Source organism: Petromyzon marinus, chromosome 31 (genome assembly GCF_048934315.1).
Source record: "Petromyzon marinus isolate PM22_M1 ecotype Great Lakes invasive population chromosome 31, UKy_Petmar_22M1.pri1.0, whole genome shotgun sequence".
Lineage (NCBI taxonomy): Eukaryota > Metazoa > Chordata > Hyperoartia > Petromyzontiformes > Petromyzontidae > Petromyzon > Petromyzon marinus.
The window spans coordinates 9,062,748-9,085,197 of NC_133697.1; the positions used below are offsets into that span (position 1 = coordinate 9,062,748).

General features: G+C 43.1%; 2 protein-coding genes across 4 annotated transcripts in view; both read left to right on the forward strand.

Annotated features, from left to right (window-relative positions):
• Positions 1–6,518, forward strand: part of LOC116947773 (regulator of G-protein signaling 7-like) — a 133,628-nt gene extending 127,110 nt beyond the window's left edge. For all 3 annotated transcript variants that reach the window (XM_032963908.2, XM_032963906.2, XM_032963907.2), the window contains one exon: positions 435–6,518. Coding sequence is in view for 2 of the 3 variants with exons in the window: in XM_032963906.2 (XP_032819797.1) it covers positions 435–494 (60 nt within the window). In the remaining variant the exon portion in view is untranslated. The remainder of the gene's footprint in view (positions 1–434) is intronic.
• A 4,314-nt stretch (positions 6,519–10,832) lies between these two features.
• TFB2M (transcription factor B2, mitochondrial) lies at positions 10,833–22,277 on the forward strand. The gene is made up of 9 exons (XM_032963917.2): positions 10,833–11,310; positions 13,802–14,053; positions 14,990–15,081; positions 16,204–16,354; positions 16,772–16,920; positions 18,789–18,875; positions 19,377–19,442; positions 19,853–20,001; positions 20,547–22,277. Exons 1-9 carry the CDS (start codon positions 11,196–11,198, stop codon positions 20,722–20,724), a joined length of 1,239 nt encoding a protein of 412 aa, XP_032819808.2. The 5' UTR covers positions 10,833–11,195; the 3' UTR covers positions 20,725–22,277.
• Positions 22,278–22,450: the final 173 nt, after the last annotated feature.

Below are 22,450 nucleotides of genomic sequence, written 5' to 3' on the forward strand. Positions count from 1 at the left end.
TTTCTATCGATGTTCACATATAATAATTTGTTCATACATAGCGTCATTTATGCAAATTGCATCTTAAAACCGCTGAGAATTTTGACCTACCGTACAAACATCTTACAATACAAAAAACGAACGTCACAGAAAAGGTTAAAAAAGAAAACCCTCCACAAATAAACAAAAACAAACCGTGACCAAGAGCATTGGGGCGATACAGAGCATAGACCACGTGGGCCAAAATCTATCAACTCAAGCGCTCAAGCTCCCGACATCGTTTCACGTTTCCATCCATTCCTCAGTCCCCAGTGAGTCGGATGTGTGACGTCGTTGTTTTGCAATTAACTCTGCGTGGTTAATTAAACGGATTCAGTAAGTCTTGCGTTGTTCTACGGTGGTTATGCTGGCTGTGATGGCGTTATGTGTGTTGTGTGTGGCTGTGTTTGGCGCAGAGCCGGTCTCTGAAAACTCGTCGAAGATTGCCTTCCACTTCTCGCGATCCAACAAGCTAGAAAACGAGAGAGAAAGAGAGACACACAAACAGATGAATAGAGAAGACCGATACTGGAGGATTTCTCCACAATTCTGGCTGTCGCCCTGATGAGGCTGGTTGTAATTACCAGCGAAATGTCGTACTCGAATTGCAAATGATGTGGGTTTATTCTTCAACACACCGGGTGTGCTGAACTAGTAACTAATTGACATATTTTGTTTATGTGACAAACCTTACTAATTGGCTGCGTCGAGTGGTGGCGGGGTTAACAATACATTTACAATTACGCGATCTAACCCAAAAAACCCTCTTATGGATAATATTGGTCGCAAAAGCCTGTTAAAAAGAGAATAGATCAATTAAAAACAACACCTATGGGGCAATTATTATGGCATTAAAGGGGCACTTCTAGGGATTCTACAACCAAGTTGGGGGCACAATGAGTACATATTTCACAGTCTCGCCAGAGGTAAGATCACTCCCCTGTCCTGTCTTTCACAAACTTTGCCATATTACTTGCCAATTAAAAATTCTTAATTTCTGTGTGATGATGCAGAGAAATACATAGCTTGTACTTCCTAAAGCCCGCCTCCTATCGCCACACGAAGTCTCTATCGATCAGCCTCACCCGAATCAACTTCCCAAAACTCTCTACTCTGCTTTGATTTTTTTCGTGGCATCGGTTATCAAGATACACGTGTGTACCAGTGACGTGCTAAAGTTCCAGCACACGCAGGCAGGGGGCACTGGCGTAGCGTGGTTGTCATGAGCCCTGGGGTGTAAATAATGGATTGGTACCCCCTGTCTGTCATCCGGTGCCTGAGCCAACCTCCGGCCAGTCGGTCCCGGGTGCAGTTACACCGCCTGCGCACAGGATCGCTACGCCACTAGCAGTGGCCTCCGTCTCAGGTTTTCCAGCCAAGAAATCCATGCAACCTCCCGGGGAGGACAATGTCTGATGACAGCCAACGTTAGCAGCCACTGGCACATGATACATCGTCTTCACTTCTTCTTTTGTACACTCACAAATAAACCATGTGCTCATGCCAACTGCAGTTTAAAAAAAAACAGAGGTGGAGCTCGCTGTCCACCGATTCTGGAGGCACGGTGACATGCCACTACATTGTACACACCTTCGTCATAGTCCAATATGTCACCAGCTTGTGGTTCCAGTTAGAGTAGTGTTCTTACAAATGTTCAGAGGGGGTTACTTTCGCCGATAAGACATCAGTGTGAGGGTCGCCACACCGCCTGCAAGGAGTGTTTTCACATTTATGTACTGTCGGGGGCAGCACGCCAGGGCCCGCACTAAAGGCCACCAGGGGCCATGAGTAGCCCGTGGGCCTTGCAATGAAGAACACTGAGTTAGAGAGACATATCCGGAGAGCAGGGGTGGGGTAACCCACGGACTGGTGGACACACGAGGCCAGCATTTTAGCCGCACGAATCGGGTACTAGAGGGGAAGATGTTTCAACCTGGCAACAACACCGTTTCTAATTTTAGCAGTCTTTTCACCTGTAAAAGTGAGCCGTAATTCTATTACTATTATTCAATAACGCTAAGGCGTGTGTTAACGTGTGGCCCTATGCCGAGAGTTTTTGAAGTCATATTCGGCCCTCGGCAAGGAAAACGTTTCTCCACCCCTGCCTGGTAGAGCTGAACACCTTTAAATAAGACGAAGACCACGTCGCTATATGGCAATACTTAACCATACACTGTAATGGTCTAACGTCACTAGGTGTGACACTTTTAGGCTTTATATTATTCAGAAAAGTTTTTGTTAAATGTGGATATCATGTTACAGTATTTGACTTCCTGCAGAATCGCACAAATGTATTTAATATGTTAACCTTCCAGAAAATATTTCCATGAAAATATGGTATATAATATAGATGAGACTATACTGATGCTTTGCATATATTAACCAAAAAGGACTTCAAGTACGTATATATACAGTATGGTAATAACACGATAGATCCTATTTGCGTTCTTGCTTTAATGAGGCATTGCATTAGTATGACAGATATTGCCTTGCAAAACGTTGACCGATGGAAAACACTCAAAAAATCTAAAGATAAAATTGTCTCCCTGCGGAAATGAGGTGGTCGCAATCTTTTCCCTTTGGTGGTACTGAGCCATTGGCAGAAATTCCACATTCCTATGATGGGTATCAGTCGCAACATTGGTGTACATTATTTCAATGAACTAGCTACTTTAGCTAAGAACAATCCAAGGTACCTTCTCTTTTGAAAGTGACTTTTTTAACGTGACTTCTTAATTCATTTTTATACACAGTACTGTATACAAATGTAAACTTCTATTTGTTGTTTGATTAATTTGTAATCACCTGAGGAGCCTGTTCATAACATCTGTAGCATTCACAGTTGAGCGCCTCCCTGCTTAAACTAGCATTGGGGTGGCACTCATCTGTACTGCCAGGCCCGTGTCAGCGGTGCAAATTCTACATTCCCATGGCAGAGCCAGTCTTTCCATAGGACAACCACTGTTTACGTCCCACAAAGTTGTACGGTATTTATTTATCAACCCCATAAGAATGATGGGCTGAGTCAATCCCGAACGGGATTGTTCCAACCCTTTAGTCGCGACATGAGAATGTCTTTCGGTAAAGTCAAGTAGAAGGGAAACAATAAAATAATCAAAATATAAAACAATAAAATTCTCACGACGTTTCGACTGCAACACAAGCAATCATCATCAGGTGTGAAACCCACAGCAAGATGATTGAATAATGATTGCTTGTGTTGCAGTCGAAACGTCGTGATAATTGTATTGTTTTATATTTTTAGTATTTTATTGTTTCCCTTCTACGTGACTTTACCGAAGGAACCAAGAATATGAATCCCTGCAGTCACGAAAGCTTTAAATCAAAATTTATGAGAATGTCTGTCAAAGTGCCATCTGGGTACTTGCGTTTACAGTATATGACAGGCAAGCCTTATGAGAGATTAGGAATGGGGTACAACTTCTACTGGGACTCCAGGCTCAGGGGGACCCCCAAACAAATTATAAGATTTTTTATTTATTGTTTTCATAGAAAATTATGATGCCTTCCAGTCAACATTTTGTACCATTGCCCCAAATTTCTGTTAACGGGCCAAATGACAAGTGGTGAAAACATTTAAGAGTCATAAATGAAGAGGAGTTTGAATCCAGATTTTAGCCTCCACTAATTAAACTGGGTTTTAAAATATAGTGAATTTATGGTCTCAACCTGGTCAATAATGCACGAAAAACATAAAGTGAAATTTAGCTTTTCATTTAATTTGGCGACATCCTTGAGAGTTAAGAAAGTGATATACACGTCTCTATAGTGGAGCATGTATTTCAGGACCCTGAGTGCCGATAAGAGGTCACTGAAAGGGATCTCAGAAGTAGTTCTATTATATCTGCTTTTGTAGTCCTTTCTATAACCAGTGCGCTGTTCTGCGAAAGTTGTGAATGGACATTTCATCTCATGATGTATGATGCTGAGAGCACAATTAAAAAAAGAGAGAAATTATTTATAAAACAAAAACTTCGGCTTCATTTGAAACAAACCGAACAATCATTTGGACTAAAGTTTTTGCCTTTTTTATAATATTATATGTTAACTTTTAAAATATTACAATTAAATGCACATACTCGTATTGTGTTAATATTTAATTTATTGCTATCAAATGCTTTGGACCACCCCAAACATATATGCTGTATATTATCAACATTAGTGATCATTTATCCACTAATAGATGGCGGCCTCTCCTTAATGTCATTGTCCTTTATGAGGCCCTGCGATGCCACAGTCCATCAGCTGCACATGAGCTGATCTTATCGCTCCATTTCCTCGATGGGTCATCCTATCCGGCGTGCTCTCTCCTTTGGCTGCTATACCATCACCATCAATCAGACATCATCTCTTTCAGTGATGTGTCCTGGCCAAGCCTATCTACTTTCCTTAACACTGAAACATTGTGTTATATGAATATGAATGCTTTAAAAGCATTGTGATTCATAATTCATGAGGTGATATTTTTTTTTTACAGCATCCATTCAATCAGCAGTGCAAACATGCCATGCATGTGCTGTCATATGCAGCTGTGCTTTGCAGCAGAACAGTTATTACGTACTGCAGTGCTTGCCAAATTGATATCCACAAGCATCATAAACTGATAAACAACTAATGTTATCAAACGCATATTCATTAAATTATTTTCAAATGGAGCCAAATGTTGTACAGTCTTTGGTATTTATTGCAATATTCATAAGATGCATCTAAGCGTGCGTACTCTTAAACATAAACATGTCCTCTGTTTGCCCAGGAACGTTTCACTCAGTCTCAAGAGCCTTCTCTAGAAGGATCTTGGATTTGGATGTTTATCTAACTCGATTAATGATTAGCCTGCTGAAGATAACTAGGATACCTGGAGAAAACCCCATACATATAAGAAGAGCATTACAAAGTTAAGAGTCGAGAATACATTGTTGTACTGCCATCTCCTGGTGACCTTATGCTTACAACACCTGGTGTTCTCAGGCAGTCGTCCATCCAAGTACTAAACTGACTCAACTCTGCTTGGCTTCCGAGGGTCTCGTAAAATCATAGCTTGAATAAGCAACACAAGGCGTGTTTATCATACAAGCTATGTTTTTAAAAATATATAATTAGGGAATCCTGCTTATTACATTACAGTTGGTTTATCCATTGAGCATATAATGGAATGTCCTTGCACTCCCGTGGAAAAAGCACACCACAGAAGCATGAACTATAACCTGTGACGTTGGAAGCAAGTGTTCCTACCACTTGGCCAGTTAACCATCCCTATTGTTCATCGCTGCATCCTAGCATCGGGATTGTATAATATTGCCCTTTCTATAAAAGGTTCTGTTGTAGACAATAACGTAGCCCCTATGCAGTGACGTAGCGTGGTTGGCATGGGCCCTATTGCAAGGAATGAAAAAATGAGGATCCACCTGGTCATCTTCCCTCCTCTACGTAGCTCGGCGCCTGAGCCCTGCAGATGCACCGCTTGCACTCTCAATTCCTACGCTACTGCTCCTATGGTAACTGACTTGCTGTCTTAATGTTTTCAATGGCATTCACACAATACTGTATAGCTGCATGAGACTAGCACAAGCTTTGGTATGCCATCTCAATGAGCCCTTATATGTGAGGGTTTGCATACTTGGGTCACACACTGTCCTATCTAAATATCCATATACTGCAGGGTTGTCTTTTTTTTCAACTTCCATGGCACAACCTCCTATTTTCCAAGAACTTACAACCCCTGTGTAATTTGAAGTTCACAACATTTGCTGTGTATTTATATTTATTCAGTCAGACTGACTTGGGTTTTCGTTGACAAAGCACTTATTACAGGACTGGAACCAAGCTTGAGAAACAGCTGATTAGTCGTATAAAGGAAGGAAGGTTTTTAGATTTGAATATAGCCTGGGAACAAGCCTGCGAAAGACAAACAAAAACCCAACCAGCAGGTTATACAAGCTACGCTCTTAGGACTGTGACTAGATATGAAAAAAGACTGGACAATGTTTCTGATTTTCCAGCAGTTATGCTGAGGTGGAAACATGGTTGATGGATATAATTTGGAATGCTTTGGCTGACCACTCACAACGGTGTGTTTTTGAAACGCGAACATGGTACGTTGTTGGCAATTAAAGATTCATTGAATGGTGATTTACGTTTGCAGTGTTTTTGCAATGTCATTGTTTGTGACTAAAATCATGGTGATATCATTAAAAAAAATACACAGATGCCTTTTGGAGGTCTTGGCCCCATGTTAACAGCAATTTACGCTTAGAGGTCTTAATAAGTGTACTGGGAGGTAGTCAGACACGGACATAATTGGGAAAGCAGCGATGTATCATTGTGCAAAACTAGATGTGTTTGTTGCATGAATTCATATGCATTTAGTGTTGTGTGGGATATGTTTCCGAAAGCATTAGTAAAACGGTTAAACAATGGGCAAAACGTGTACGCAATACTGTATATTCGAGTGTAATAAAATGCTGGGATCACATTTAAAATGATTAACTTGGTGTTTTTTTGTGCATATCATTAATTACATGTTCAAATGTTGTAAAGGCTGCCAACGATAAACAAGTATATAAATGACGATAAACTCCCATCAGAACATAAAACAGTGCAGGCCAGAAAATCACAAGTTTCAAACACACATAAACGTATACCTAAAGTGCATGTCCTCGTGCATTATGCGAAAGCCACCAACAGTTCCTGCAGGACTGCATTGCGGCCCTCTTGCCTTAGGTTACCTTCAAATAGGAACAAATGCCACCAACTGACAGGCATCAGTGAGACAATTGTTGGCCAGTTTGGCCAGTTTATTAGGAATCTACACAGTATGGGAATCGACACAGTATGGTCAACAATTCTCACTGTTGTAAAGTCTGTCTCTGGGAACCACATAAACAGTCAAGGCTCTTACTGGCAAATATACAAATGTAGCTGCACTGCCAATCGTTTGGATGAAACTGCTTGCAGTGTAGAACATATACATGTGAAATAGGCCGGTACACATATAATACCCCTGTATCATGCGAGTGTCACGCTACCATATTTTCATGCTACCACTTTTACTAATCCCAACCCACTCAACCACTCGCCCCACAGAGTGGCCTTCTAAGACGTACCTTTGTTGACACATTCGTATATTGGTCACCCTACATCTCTTTAATGTTTCCGTAACTTAATAATAATTGTACTGTGACCGGTATAATAATAATGTAACCGAGCCGACTTCATTGAACACCGATTTACGTTCGTGGAATATTTATGATTCCTCATGTGACGCCCGATGTTTTTTGCTCCGATTTGTATTGACTTAAATGATGCACTCTGTTTAACTTTTGTAATTTTTGATGACCCGGGTCACTCATGTAAATGAGACTCAACCCGGTGAATTAAAATAAGCTTTGCATGACCTGCCTGACGGGAGGCCCTGGTCACTCACTGCTCATCGCCTGTAGGGCATGCCGAGTGGCGAAGCAAAAACCTGATTTTCACAAACGCTTCATGGGAGACACCGGGACAGCCTGTCTGAAATCACGGGGAATGACACGGTCAAACCGGGACGTTTGGCAGCTTATAACCATCTTCCCCATCATCATCATCCACTGCAAGCATCGCACCATATTCACACCTGTCCACCCTTATTACAGACCGATTCAGACCTTAGTGGTCACCCCGTGTCCCTTATAAATCTCCCATCACAAGGAAGAAACACAAGCTAATAAACAAAAACATTTAAATGACTGTACGCCGTATGGATCTGAAAACTCAATTTCCCTGTACAAGAATACGGGGTTAACCGTATGGTTTACCCCGTATTCCCCTACAGAAGTTTGTCCAGTGCCGGATTAAGTTAGTGCGGGGCCGGTAGCATATTTTATAAATGGGCCCTAAATTAAAAAACACAAACAAACATTAAAACACAATATTTTTCATTTGCTATACAACCAGATAATACGACAAATCGCTAACCTTAAACACCCAGTCGGTCATAAAAAAAGTAAAGTACTATAGCAATAGAGCAAGTGCAGCATCACTGAACCGGAATTTATAGCTGGAAAACATTTAGCACGGGGCCCTTGAAAGTGCGGGGTCCGCAGCTACATGTGTAGTTTTGTGGATTCAGGAGACGTCGGAGACGGTTCTTGGAGGCAACACTATTTAAAAAAAACACCTCGCTCAGCAAAACAGTCCCAGAACACTCAGGGTTACTGTCCTCCTACACCTACTGTCTGCCTCCGGGCTAACGTGCCCTAACACAAGACTACTCTCAGGGTCCTCCGGCTATGGGTGCCTAGGGGGAGGCTATTCTAACTCGCCCCAGCCAGGGTGCGAGTTGCGACCCCTGACCCACTGGGCCCTTACAAGGACGTCGGGCCAGGGGTTCCCAGGGTCTCACCGCTGAGCCGCACAGAATCCCGGCCCTGATAAGGACAGCGGGTCTAGGGGTCTCAGAGTCCTATCTAGCCGGTCTTCGGCTTCTGTCTTCAACTGGTGTGGCTACTGCATGTGTGGCTAGTGCATGCTACTGGGATAATCCGGCACTGAGTTTGTCCCACAATTGTCATGAACACATTATTTGGTGACGCTGCTGTGTAGGCAGCGGTGCACAAGCAACAATCAACAAACTCAACACATTCGTCGAAATATATATTTAAACAGTGACGTTTCGGGCAATGATCCTTCTTCATATCACGGAACGCGAGAGGGCAGGGAGACGGAGTGGATAATAACACATTCCTGCGGAGGCAGCTGGTAGGAACGTTGGGTTGCTCGGTCAATGGCCAGGGTCAACGGCGGCGTGATATATTCCGCAAATATGCCCGACTGTGAGGGCGGGCACAAGCCGGCGTGAGTAGGTTACACGTTGAGTTTTATAAGGGCACCACGGGGTGACCAGCCCCTCCCCACCCAGCCCCACCCCTCCCACCCCCACCCCTCCTACCCCCCACCCAGCCCCACCCCACCCAGCCCCTCCCCACCCAGCCCCTCCCCACCCTCCCCTCTCCACCCAGCCCCACCCTCCCCACCCAGCTCCTCCCCACCCTCCCCTCCCCACCCAGCCCACCCAGCCCCTCCCCACCCTCCCCTCCCCACCCAGCCCCTCCCAACCCTCCTCTCTCCACCCACCCAGCCCCTCCCTCCCCACCCAGCCCCTCCCCACCCTCCCCTCTCCACCCAGCCCTTCCCTCCCCATTTGTGGATGCACGACGGACGGACGGACACAATAATCCCCTGTGGGCTGGTGATGTAACCAGGAGGTTCCTACCAGTATAAAGGTGCAAACCTGTCAACCCCTTATCAGTGCCCTGCCTTATTACAGACCAATTCAGACCTTATTGGTCACCCCGTGCCCTTATACATCTCAACGTTCATCCTACAAAGCACCATCACAAGGGAGAAACACAAATATACAAAACACAAATGTTTTTTTTTTATTCTAGATTTGAACCTTTCGTGACTGCATGGATCCATACTCATTGGTTCTATTCGGTAAAGTCACGTAGGTAAAAATAAAATAACAAAAAATAACGACGTTTCGGCCACAACACAAGTGGCCTTCATCAGTACCCCGGGGTTTACAAACTGAGTTGTACCTGCGGTGACTGCTATATCGGGGAGACGAAACGACATGTCTCTGACCGAATTCGCGAGCACAAATCAGATTTGAAACACGGCAGAACGAATTCTTCTGCCGTAGCTGATCACTGTTACAACGCTGTGGGTGATCACGATATAATTTTCTCCGATAACAAGGTTCTCTGCAAACCCACGGGTTTTTATCAGAAGATTTGTCCACAAGGCAATTCAGATTTACAAACACAGACACAATTTCAACCGAGAGGATGGTTTCAAATTAAGCAATCATTGCAAAGATGTTCTAAATCAAATCAAACATTAAACTCATCTTCAATGGTACAGTATATTTATTCAAGTAGTGGTATTGCAAACTTTCACAGCAGCTTATTTCCCTTCACACCAACATTATGTAAACTCCCCACCCCACCCCCACCGTGCCGGTCCAGTACATCATTGTTATGCTAATTCCTTTGTCAAGGCGTTTTTTGTTTCCTCCCACACAGCTTAAAGGACGCGACCTGGGGGCTTGGCTGTCTTCACTCCAACGCTGTCCTCTGGATAGCACGGTCCCTTCACCTGATGAAGGCCACTTGTGTTGTGGCCGAAACGTCGTGATTTTTTGTATTTTATTTTTACCTACGTGACTTTACCGAATAGAACCAAAGAGTATACAAATGTTTTTTTTGCCCGTATTGAAACGGCTGTTACGCCGTATGGACCTGAAAACTCAATTTCCTTGTTACAAAAATACGGGGTAAACCGTATGGGTTGACAGGCGTGAAGTTGGAGAGCTGCACTTTACACCGTTGGACTTGATGCGAATTAGATGTTGTTAAATGTCAGCTCACGTAGAATACGCAGTGGCCAACTGGGTACAAATCGCCGTACAAACTTATTGAGTGACAACACGCACAACACGCACGCGCGCGCCTATCGCATTATAAGACGAAGGCGAAACATGGGAATTGGGTACTCATAACAACATTAACAAACAAAAAAACATCTCCGTTATAAAGTTTTAAAACATCGAGGCTACCGTAACTAAATCCACAGCAGTCGCGTGCGTTTATTATTAGTTTCGTTACGCAAACGTGCACGTTTATCAGTGTGAATCTCGTAGTGCACATCGGTATACGCCGCTATTGGCGACAACGCTGAGCGACGCCTCGCCCGCGTGAACGCCGCGGCCGCCTATGCGATCTAGCAAATCGAGCTACGGAAGCTCGCGCGGCGGGCGGCATAATTTTTTGCGTTTGCGTTTAGAGCGGCGGCGGCCTCACCGCACGATCGACTCGAGCGAGCGAAACGGCACAAGCGTGGCGTGTCTTTACGTGACTCGGATGCATAAAAAAGCAAACTATAGCCTACCAGACTACCGCGGCTAAACATGTGCGGTGATTAGTAGAGTCGGTGAGAGATTGAGCGTGCGACGGTGGTGGTGATGGTGATGTGAGCACGTGGCTGGTGGTGGTTCTCGCTTGACGCCATGCCCTTGACTGGGGCGCTGGGGGCGGACAGGCCTCGCTCGGCGTCGCTGTAACGAGTGGAGCGAATTAATCGGTAGCTTGTGACACGGTCGTTGTTGCTCGCTCGTCATGTTGGCGAGGAGCTCCTGCCTGCCTCTGGGCTCGCTGCTGGCCGGGTGTCGATGTCCAGGGTTCTGCGCGCGACCGCTGCCAACTCCGAGGGCCTCTTCGTGCAGGCGCTTCGGTGAGTCAAACTGCTTGCTCGTCGTGGGAACGTGGAGTGTCTCGCACCGGCTCTGTCGCTGGTGTTGTGATGCAGCGAGGTTGCGGCAGAGGCGCTTTCTTAAACCATGTGCGGTGTACAGGTCCCGTCGTGTTGGTCCGCTGGTGAAGGGGCCTCTCTCTCTCGCGCTATAGTGGTAGAGGTTATTTTGACCACACTTCTGGCAGGTCAACAACGCCCGTTGGTTAAATGCGGAGAGCGTCGAGGTGGAAGCATCAACGTACGGTGGAGAGAGAGAGAGATATATAAAGTGGAGTTTGCCGCTCGAATCTTCTGACAGCGTAGCCCTGCACACAGCCTAGCGGCTGTGAATAGTGGTGGGGGTGGTCGGGGTCACCCTTGCAAGTGCTGTCCAGGCTCGGGTCGCGATTTGACGAGATGACTTTGGGTCATTTTATTTTACGTGGCAAAAAAATCATCATCATTGAACGCCGTACCCGTATGTCCTTCGTAAATAATAACAAGCAGGGGCGCCCATTTATGGTGAAGTGTCTCTTTTTCTTTCAAGAAACCACACTACGGGAAAGGGGGTACCCGGGTACTGCAATACCCTAGGTCACGGGGGTCATGTTAGGGGAATAGGAGGTAATCGTAGGTAATAGGGGAAAAGTTATCTATGGGAAACTGAATTTAGGCCTGCACTTAAAAGTGGAAGAGGGAGGTCCAGACCTTTTTATACAGCAGAGGAGAAGGGGCCGACCACGAGAGTTGTTGAAACTAAGACTAATAAGTGCGGGGAAAGTGTTGAGTGTGGGCTTGTGAACGGACGAGAGGGAGTTTGCAATGCGGAGGCCTTGGGGGGAGGGGAATGCCAGACAGTAGGAGCAGCAGAGGAGAAAGAGCGACCATCGGGGGGGGGGGGGCGAGTGTTCTTGGAGAAGTAAGTAGTCTGCTACAGAGGGGGAAAAGGTCTTAATCTCGGACTTAAATATGCCCCGGAGCGATGTGATCAGAATCAGAATCTTTATTTAGACTGGAGGAATCCGTTGAGCTATGGAGTGTGTTTTCCACTGATGTCCAGATCCGCTCATGTGCAGGAGCGAGATGGATTTTTGCATCTCAGGCCGTGAGGGATGGCGACGGCGAGCGAAGGCCTTCAACCAGCAGTGAATAAAGCATGTGTGATGACTTATCTTAATTGTAAAGTGTATCCGTGTAAAGCATAAACATGGCCTGGATGCGTGCCAATTATAAATACATTTTTAATTAACAGTGTGCTGCCAACGTTTGCTGTTCGCAGTAAAGTAGATGTTAAAACAGCCCGTTGTCAAATTAATGCCCTGGCAGTATGCTTTCAAAATAGACAAACATTGCAATGCAGTATAAAATGAATACATTACGGCCATTAGATAACCAGGCAGGTTGTCGCCGTCTCTCCTGTAGATATTAATAACACAGTAACGATTGAGTACAGTTGGTATTCGCGCCATGCCTATAGCGCAAGGCTGTCATGAAGGGTTCTGCGTTTCACGTAGTTCGCGGAAGTTTCACTGTCGAGGACAATGTTTCCATGTGTAAACCCAATTGGATGATGTTTCGAATTTGCCTAATTTTGACCATGACACAGACACACAATGGCCTACTCGTTTCGAATGACGTCGGGGAACCTTTGACGCCCACTCCGCATATTTGATTTTTATATACTGCAGTAATGGCCAGGGCGGCCTATTGGATTCGAACCATGAACTTTCGCAATAAGTGGAAAAAGCACTGGCTTGGTGATGTCACAGCCCCATTCACGTTAGCATTCTTCCCTTGGACATTTGATGTGCCCTGTCATAGGAATATATCATTTACACCACTGTTTAACGACTCTGTAAATTATGTAAAAGTGCCAGGTGTACCGATCAACAAATTATTATTGGGTGGTTCACAATTTTAATTGATAATCCAAAGCAAGTGGTGGAAATCCTATAATCCTATACCAGGAACCAATTTTTGAATGATGTTTGAATTTATGTGAACCAGATAACATCAGTGAATCTCAAGAGTTGTTTAATTAGGAGTCTGATAACTCTTTAGCCTGTATTGAAATGTTTGATCATAAGCTTGAGTGAGTATTTGGCCGGTGAAAGGGTACCCTGAGAAAACTAATACGTTCAAGGGGATAACCTGCTTAAATAGTTGTAAATACATGATCTATTTTTTATTTTGTTTGGCTTACCACGAAGTGGTTCTAATTTTTACGACTACGCTGTACACAGCTTGATGTTTTGTCCAAACCTTGGCTCAATTACAAATGTATATTTTTAAAATTCATAATGAATTCCAGTCAGAATGTAATTGTAAATGTAATTTCAATTAACATTGGAATTATAATTCTCCCCATGTCTGGCTTCGTTGGGATCATAACGCTGTCTGGGTACTCATTGGTTTTTGGCCTTATACACCACATACAGGGCCGAGTCTAAGCACTTTTCCACCTAACCAAACCCCTCTCTCAATCTCACAGGATCTGGCAAGTTAAGGCCGTTGTCAGCGGTGACAGGCTCGCTTCCCATGTGGTACGTGGAAGGTCTGCGCGGCACGTCACACTCGCGCCTCTCCTACCCGGATGACAGCGAGCTGCAGGAGGTGGTGAACCAAGTGGGCGACCTGAATACCAGGCGCTGCTTCATCACGGAGCCACGCGTGGCCCACTCTATCACTGAAGCCCTGCAGATCAACGAGGGTGACCAGGCCGTCGTGTTTGATTGCTCTGCAGGTCGGTTCCCCGGCAACAACAACAGCACCAGGGAAAATGGATAAGGCTCTAGCTCATTGCTTTTGGAGAAAAGTATGTTATAGTGGTTGTCCGGTGGAGAGACCTGCCACTACCATGGAAGTGGATTTTTCACCGCTGGCCCTATTTTAAATGCTTAATGTCATTGTGGGGAGTGGTAATGCAATGGTTAGAGCACTGGACTTTGACTGTTGTGACCGAATTTTATTTCCGGCCATGGCTAACATCAGTGGTGAACGATATTTAAACTGGTCGTATACGTCACTTCCCTTTCACCAACCGACACTGATCAGTGTGCAGAGGTATCGAGTGAAACAACCTCCGTGACTGACACGAAACTGGAATGTCTTTGTCCAGGAGTGGCTTGACAAAGGCCTGTAAGTTTATAATAGGAGTTTTTTGGGTTCGATCGCGTAAATATAAATGTGTCGTTAAACCCGCCACCACCAGACAGGTTTGGCTGTGTCGGGTGAACGGGTTTAACGACACATTCATATTTACACGATCTAACGCAAAGAAAATCTCTTAAGGGTAATATTGGTCGCGAAAGCCTGCATGTTAAACTGGCGTGTAAGTTATTGTAGAAGCTGAAAGCAGTTTTAGTATAACTTGAAAGTTAAACTGATTGCATTACACACCTAAGTGTGTATATGTGCTGTGGAATGAGTTTTTATCATAAATATTTTGGCATTTAGGCTTTCAAACAACTTTGCGCTTTTAATTCTAGCAACAACTCTTTTTTTACATTTAAAATATGTTGCACGTAAATGTATTAAGTTCATGGCAATATTGGTCATACTCATCAAGTTTGCTGGTGGGCAAGTTCGAAGATGATAAATTGCTTGGGGAATGTGATTTAAAATTTTAAGATGTCTGAAGCGTTAACTAAAAAATATCTGCTTCTATAAAAAATTTTAGGACCTGGAATTTTAACAAGAGCACTCCTTAATTCTGGAGCCAATCGAGTGGTGGTACTGGAACGGGACAAGTTGTTTCTTCCTCCCTTGCAGGTGAGCCTTTTAACATGAGATCCACAAAGCTGTTTCCGCTTTGTAGATTCAGCCTTTTGATTTCTAATAAAACAAACAAATGCGGGCGAATTGCTACTTTTGTGATCTGTATTAATGGTATCTCTTGGAATTACATTGAAAGAGGAACACTTGGATAGAGAACATCCACAGGTAAATTACACCTTTGAAACTGGCAAATGGGCTTTAACAAGACACGTTACAAGGGATGATTTACGGTCGATGATCTATTGGAAAAACACAGCAATCGCCCCGACAGCAAACGTAGTAGGACCCTCCTAAAAGTCTCGAGACTGAGGTGTTCCTGGGTCAATTTTGCGTAAAATATTATTGCTATGGTGTATCGCCCCCTCCTGGCTACTCAATATATGTACATAGCCTGGCACAAGCGCCGCGGTGACGTCACCGGCACTTCGTGGCGAATGGCGGTTGTATAATATCTGGTAACCCCAGGCAATTTGTTTTGTAAACTTGAACTATTTAAAAGCACTCAAACTAAAGCATGTGATGTTTGTGAAAACAACACGGATCATTCCACTAAGGTAAATTTTTTATCCTTACCTTAATTATAAATCTTCCATATTACTTTTTAAACAAAACATAATCTGCATCATTGCGAATCATATAAGCAACAAAATAAATAAGCAGACATATCTTTATAAATTTGTCCCTCCACATAAAAAATAAGTGTTTTTTACACTTCCTATCAACTACAATGCCTTTTTAGAGTTCATAGTTTCAGCCGCATTGGTTCAATCTAATCAAAATTCAAACTAAACCTGTTTCAACATTCAGTGTCGCATCAGCAGTGACAGGATTTTTTTAAATCAAGCTACTGAAATATTTTCGTGAGATTTGGTCCATTTGAAATGGCTTTTATCTCTTCCAAAGCACCACAATGTAATGCTGTGCCGTGGGTGGCATAACAAGCATTGTTCAGCGGTGGATGCACACGGCACCTGTTGATTTGCAGTTGGACTCGACCTGTCTAGTGGGCAAACAATCACAGCGCCTCAGGTTAAAAATAGAACTGTGTGCTGCGTTTTGATGAAAGCGTGTTGCTGCTTCATGGTGTTTTTGACAGCCGAAATGTTTCTTTCCCAGGAATTGGAGGAAAGTGCGGAAGGGCGCATGAACCTTTTTCACTGCGATGTCTTCAAGCTGGACACCCATGATGGGCTGTTGCGGCCACCCTTCATGAGCTCCAAGCAGCTGCAGGTCCAGCTGGGCCTTAAAGAGCGCTCTTGGAATGATGGTAATCCAAGTTGGTGGCGTTGCATGTGGACAGTGTATGACAGTACAGCCAGTAGGTTTGTTAACTGTATTCACAAACGTTTGAGTGTTAGCGCCTGGAATTGTGTGGATTTTCTCCGGGTGCTCCAGTTGCTTCCGGGTGCTCCAGTTGCCTACAAGATTAAAAACACCTTTAAAAAGAGCTCGCCAAACATCCCAATACAGGACCCTCCCAAAAGTGTTGAAATTTATTGAGGTGGTTTTGGATAAGTTACATTATTTTTGATATAACAAATAGCACTACAACACAAATGTTTTAAAAGTGATCCCAACCTTTTCTCTCAGGTCTTCGAATATTTTAATGGCACAGCTTAGGAAAAATTGTTCATGATTTCTGTATATGCCATATCATGCTGATCACAATGCCTGCTCTCCACAGAGATTCCCATTCGTCTGGTGGGCATTCTGCCATTGAGGAACCCTCGCACCATCCTCTGGAGGCTCATCTATGCCGCCTTTCAGGGAATCTCGGTCTTTCGCTTTGGAAGAGTAGAGCTCAACTTGTTCATAAGCGAGAGAGAATTGCAGGTAGGATGCACAGCCACTGCCAGCCAACCGTATGAACTATGACTACACTGTGGAGTCATAACCGTGGTTATCTTGTGGTGATAGCCTTTCATGGGAATGTGGAATTGCCTTCATGCTCGTATGAGCAGGGAGACTGACCTTTGGCTTGCACTCCTTGATAATAACAAACTTAACATATGGCAGGCATGTGTGTTGTTTGTTAGTGCCAATTTAATTGGAGTGAATTTGAGAGATTTTAAAAATATAACTGGTGTGGCCATTACCACACAAAAACATTGTGCGGCACAAAAAATCCATATCAATGTTTTGCATATTAGAATACAATGCAGTTTTAAGTGACCACGTCCCAGGACGATGTACAGCAAGTCCCCGCTTGACGCGGGGGTTGAGGTTCCTGTAATTTGCTGCATTAAACGAATTCGCGTTCAGCGGGAGTAATTATCCCATAAGGAATCATGGTAAAGGTGGGGGGGGGGGGGGTGCAGTTCCAGCCTGTAATTTTATGATCGTTTTTATTTTACAGTACACTCTTTTACATCTTTCTTTGTAAATGTGTGTGTTTATATAGTAGCTTTATAAAAATGATATTTGTGACGGTCATTTATCTCCATATATATAAAAGGCAAAGTTGTGAATGTGTGTCTGTTCAAAATGTTTAGCGCACTTCCCAACATGCAACAAACTTGAAATTTGCCATGTGGGTACTTTGCAGACTGTACACCATGCAAAAATTATAAAAATACACTTTTTTTTTGGGGGGGGGGGGGTGGGGGAGCTCAATAATGCATATATTTTTTGCACGGAAAGTGAGCTGTGACGTCAATTCTATCACGTGACCCGCGCATGTGGAAGTGTAACGCATTGTAGTGTTGTGGTTAGCGCGCCGCGCTACGAACCCGGCGACCCGCGTTCGATTCCCGCTCACGGCCACCACCGGTGACGAGTATTTTTACCGGTCCTGGGCCTCCCCTAGGTCGACTCAGCCTCAAACAAGTAACTGGTGTGGTGTGTGAACATCGCCACTGGGGAGACAAAGGCGGCCGGGCGTGGTGAATCCAAGTCCCGGGCGAAGCCGGGTCGTAAAGCTAGTTTAAATATAAAGTATGTGTGAGAGAGAGATATGGCGAGTGAGAAAGATGAGAGAGTGACAGCGATAGTTCACAATTGGTGAAATGACGCGACGCACACAAAGATGCGGAACAAAGAGTGAGGCAGAGGAAGGCACACTGTGTATCACAGCGCGCATCAGTATAGTCAGTACCAGCTCACAGCATCACCGAACAACGCTGTCAACACCAATGCCGCTCATAAAAGTAGTCCGTCACACGCTAGGATTGCGTTGTAGTGGGCGTGGTGCACGTTAAGCGGAAAACGGTTTCATCTTCTTTGGTTCTTTCGGTAAGTCGCGTGGAATGAGAATAAAATAATAAAATAACAATTTTGTTGTTTCTCTTCAACGTGACTTTACCGAAAAAACTAAGAATATGAATTACTGCAGTCACGAAAGCTTTAAATCAAAACAATAAAATTCTCACGACGTTTTGGCCACAACGCAAACGGCCGTCTTGCGTTGTGGCCGAAACGTCGTGAGAATTTTATTGTGTTATTTTATTATTTTATTCTCATTCTGCGTGACTTTACCGAGAGAACCAAAGAAGATGAATCCTTGCAGTCACGAAAGCTTTAAATCGAAAAGGAAAACGGTTTGTTAAAAAAACGCACTAAAGCAAAAACGCGTTGTGCAAATGCGTGTTAAACAGGGATTCACTGTACATAATGGAATACGTGCGAACATTTTTTATGGTAAATACCTCAAATGTATTGTTGGTGTGCAGAGGTATCAAGTTAATGGTGTATTTTTTGTACAGAAAATCAGATCGTCTCCTGGCTGCAAGAATTACAGTTCACTCAGCATATTGTGGCAGATAATGAGTGACATTACAGTGGTTTACCAGGTGAGCTGTTTCTCTTGCGCTTTCATGTCCTTGGAACTTTAAACTTTAAATTTTTTCATGCTTTAATGTTCAGTGAAGTTCATTACATGAATGTAAAATTTTGGTGAATTGGATGCCCTGCAGGAAAGAAAACAAGTTACTGTGATCATTACTAGTCAATTACTAGCATTTTAATTATTCTAAAGAATGTATAAACACCATTCAATGACATGTAAAGCCCGTGTAGTAGTTTCGGGTGTTGCCTTTTGTGTAACTCTCAATATGTGAAAACTAAATATTTACTGACTGCACCAACGTATGTACAACGTGAGTAATGCTTAACTTGTGTATGCATGTGGTTCCAAATCCTGTCCGTATTACATCAGTGATTTTTCAGCTTGTTTAAATTTTTTACATGCTAAAAATTAACTTGTTTTACATGCCAACCGAAAAGTTGTGGAATGATGTACAATAAACCGTATGTCTTGAAAAGTTATTTTATGAGCCTATGTTCGATTTCAGGAGTATTTGACTTCAGTGGTGACATGTTCAAATAAGGCCCTGAAAACGGACTTTTTTTCAAATCATGTAAGTGAAAGATACATATGCTTCATGTTGTGCCACCTATTACAAATACACACTGTGTTTTAGTTGTAAGCGAGGGTACGGCATTGAAAGTTAATCTTCCAGTTTACATTAAAATTCTCAGCATTCATTAATATTGCAACACATGCATATTGCTATAACTCAATTGCCAATTTAGCTCTCTGATGTGGTTTTGGGGTTGATGTTTGAAATGTTACTCTACATGCTGTGTGCTTCAGGAACTGAGTTTAGTCTTTAATTTCCAAAGCTCACAGCATGTAGAGAGAAATGTCAGACAACGTGCCGAGCAACATGTTATACAACCCGAAACACATCGGGACTATACAGCACAACCACAAAAAAACTTCTGTAGTCGTATGCTAAAACATGCAACTCTTCATCTAACTTAACAGGTCGAGGCTGGAGAAAAGCTATGCCTCATGCAGCTGAACCCAAGGCGTGAAATCACCAGTGTCCTTAACTACCACAGCATGGACCGGTTCATGGCCATGATAAATCACTGCCTCTCGCGGCGCAGGAAAAAACTCAAGGATATACTCAAGTGAGAGGCACCTTTGAAATATTTGCAGATGTCGGAGGAGACCTATATTGTCAATTTAATTCTTGTTTTCCAACTCGGGTTGAAAATGTTAATGCATAAACGCTGTCCATCTGTCTGTAATGGGGGGTGAGGGCATGATAACGCATATAAAAAAATAATCCTATATAAAACACTTGTGTTGCTATTAGGGACTTGCTCTCTTGAACAAGAGTCATATTGATCAAATGGTTTCCCATGCCCTTCCTGGCAGAACTACAATACGAGCCCTATTAACTCATTGCTACCTATGTGGACATACTGCTTCATGCATGCCTGTATATGTAATGCAAACAACTATTGGTAATCTCTTTTGATGGTAACATTGCTTGTAACTTTTGTTATTGTCATATATTTTGTATTTTAGCCTTTAATATAGGTTTTTGGAAAAATGTATCATTCTGTATCATAATAAAAGTTTCATTACAAGTTTTAAAAAGTGTATAGTTTACGGTGTTATGGACATTTCTAACTTGCACGTGTGGGTGCATGTGTGTGCTTCTTTCCAGCCTCTGGAATCCCGGGAGTGGCGAACTTATCATGGCGCAACTTGGGCTGTCACCAGAAGCGACCTCGGGCACAGTGTCGCCCAGAGACTATCTGCGACTTTTTGAAATTATTGAGCTGTCTGAGGGCTTTCGCTCCAGCTGGCTTTACACGGAAAGCATGGACAAAGTGATCTATTAATGGCTGCGTGCTGAAACCACCGACGTCTCCGCAAGGTCATAGGAAATTAGGATAATCCCAGTCAGATGGAAGAGAACGTCTAAAATGACGTTTGCAGGAACTTTCCAAAGTGATTAAGATGGAACACTTGGTATCCCTACAGGTGTGGATTTTTTTTAGGAGTATTGTGCGAAGCTCCTTTTGATAGAGTAGTGTGCTCACAAAAGGATCTACATTGTAAAAAGGAACTCATCCGCAGAAAATGGGACAGTGAAAATGTAGCAGTTAAAAACCAATGAGTACAGGGTTTTCTCTGCCATGTCGACAAATCAACTTCAAGAATGCGTCGATAAATTACTATAAATAGAATAAATTTCACATGCTGAACTGTACCACGGATGTTATGAATGGGAACTTGAAAAGATGGTCATCTTCATACCTTTGCTAGGTCCTCAGTGCTGCACAAAACGGTGGGCGATTATATTTTGCTGGACAAACAAGGCGTACTATATTCTTGGTTCTTTCGGTAAAGTCGCGTAGAAAGGAAACAATAAAATAATATTTTATTATTTTATTTCCCTTCCAAAATAATGTGTTTATTATTTTATTGTTTCCTTCTACGTGACTTTACCGAAAGAACCAAGAATATGAATCCCTGCAGTCACGAAAGCTTTAAATCAAAATTTAAGGCGTACTATTTTCATGGTTCACAACTCATTATTATGGGTTGTATTGTGTCATGTTAAACATGTATCTTTACCAGATGTTAGATACCATTATTCAGTCTAGGTTTGTAAATGTTATATTAAAGGTGTGGCTGTAACATAGTGTATTTTTAAATTTGCTTGCGGCTTTATTGTCTTTTTTTTCAACATCTACAAACCATGACTCGATCGCAATGGCTTTAACCAGAAAATACCCAGTGTAAGACATTGCTATGAATTAAAAAAATATTGTAATCGTCAATGTGGCTGTACTATTGCAGGATGTAGTGCATACTCAAAAATATAACTGCTTTCACAGGATTGAATCCCACAGATGTGCAGTAAATTATGTGCAGCATTGAAAGTGTATGCTACCTACTGTTACGTGGCCACTAAAAGGAGTATTGCATTTGTAAATGTATACTTTTTTGCCATTGTCATGTGACAAATGCAACTAAAATATAGTGAGATAATTATCCAGGTCTTGATAACAGAATATATTGTATTCCAGCAGGTACTTAGCTGGTTCTAAATAAATAAATGACGGTTGTGGTAAGTTTGAATCGCTGGCAATTTTTTGGTGGATAAATGACATGTCTGTTAAACAGATTTTCATCCTTAATCAACTGTGTACTGCACTGCTATTATTTAGATCGTTGAATACTGAGCTATGCTATAATAGCTCATTTTTACAATATTCACCATAAACTTTGCCACTGGTTGAAAGGTTGTGACCTGCATTTGTGATGAAGGATTGCTGCTCGGTTGCTAAATGCCTTTGTAATGTAGAGCAAGCGTTTGCTTTTTGCAAGAAACAGCATTTTTGTGATTGTTTTACCATGTGGGAATAAAGCATAATCTCGTGCTTTATATGGTGCATAAACATGTGATGGTGGTTTGTGTGGCTTCGTGAGCTTGCAGATTACGTTCAGTATAAATTTCGATTTAAAGCTTTCGTGACTGCAGGGATTAATCTTCTTGGTTCTTTCGGTAAAGTCACGTAGAAGGGAAATAATAAATCCCTTCTACGTGACTTTACCGAA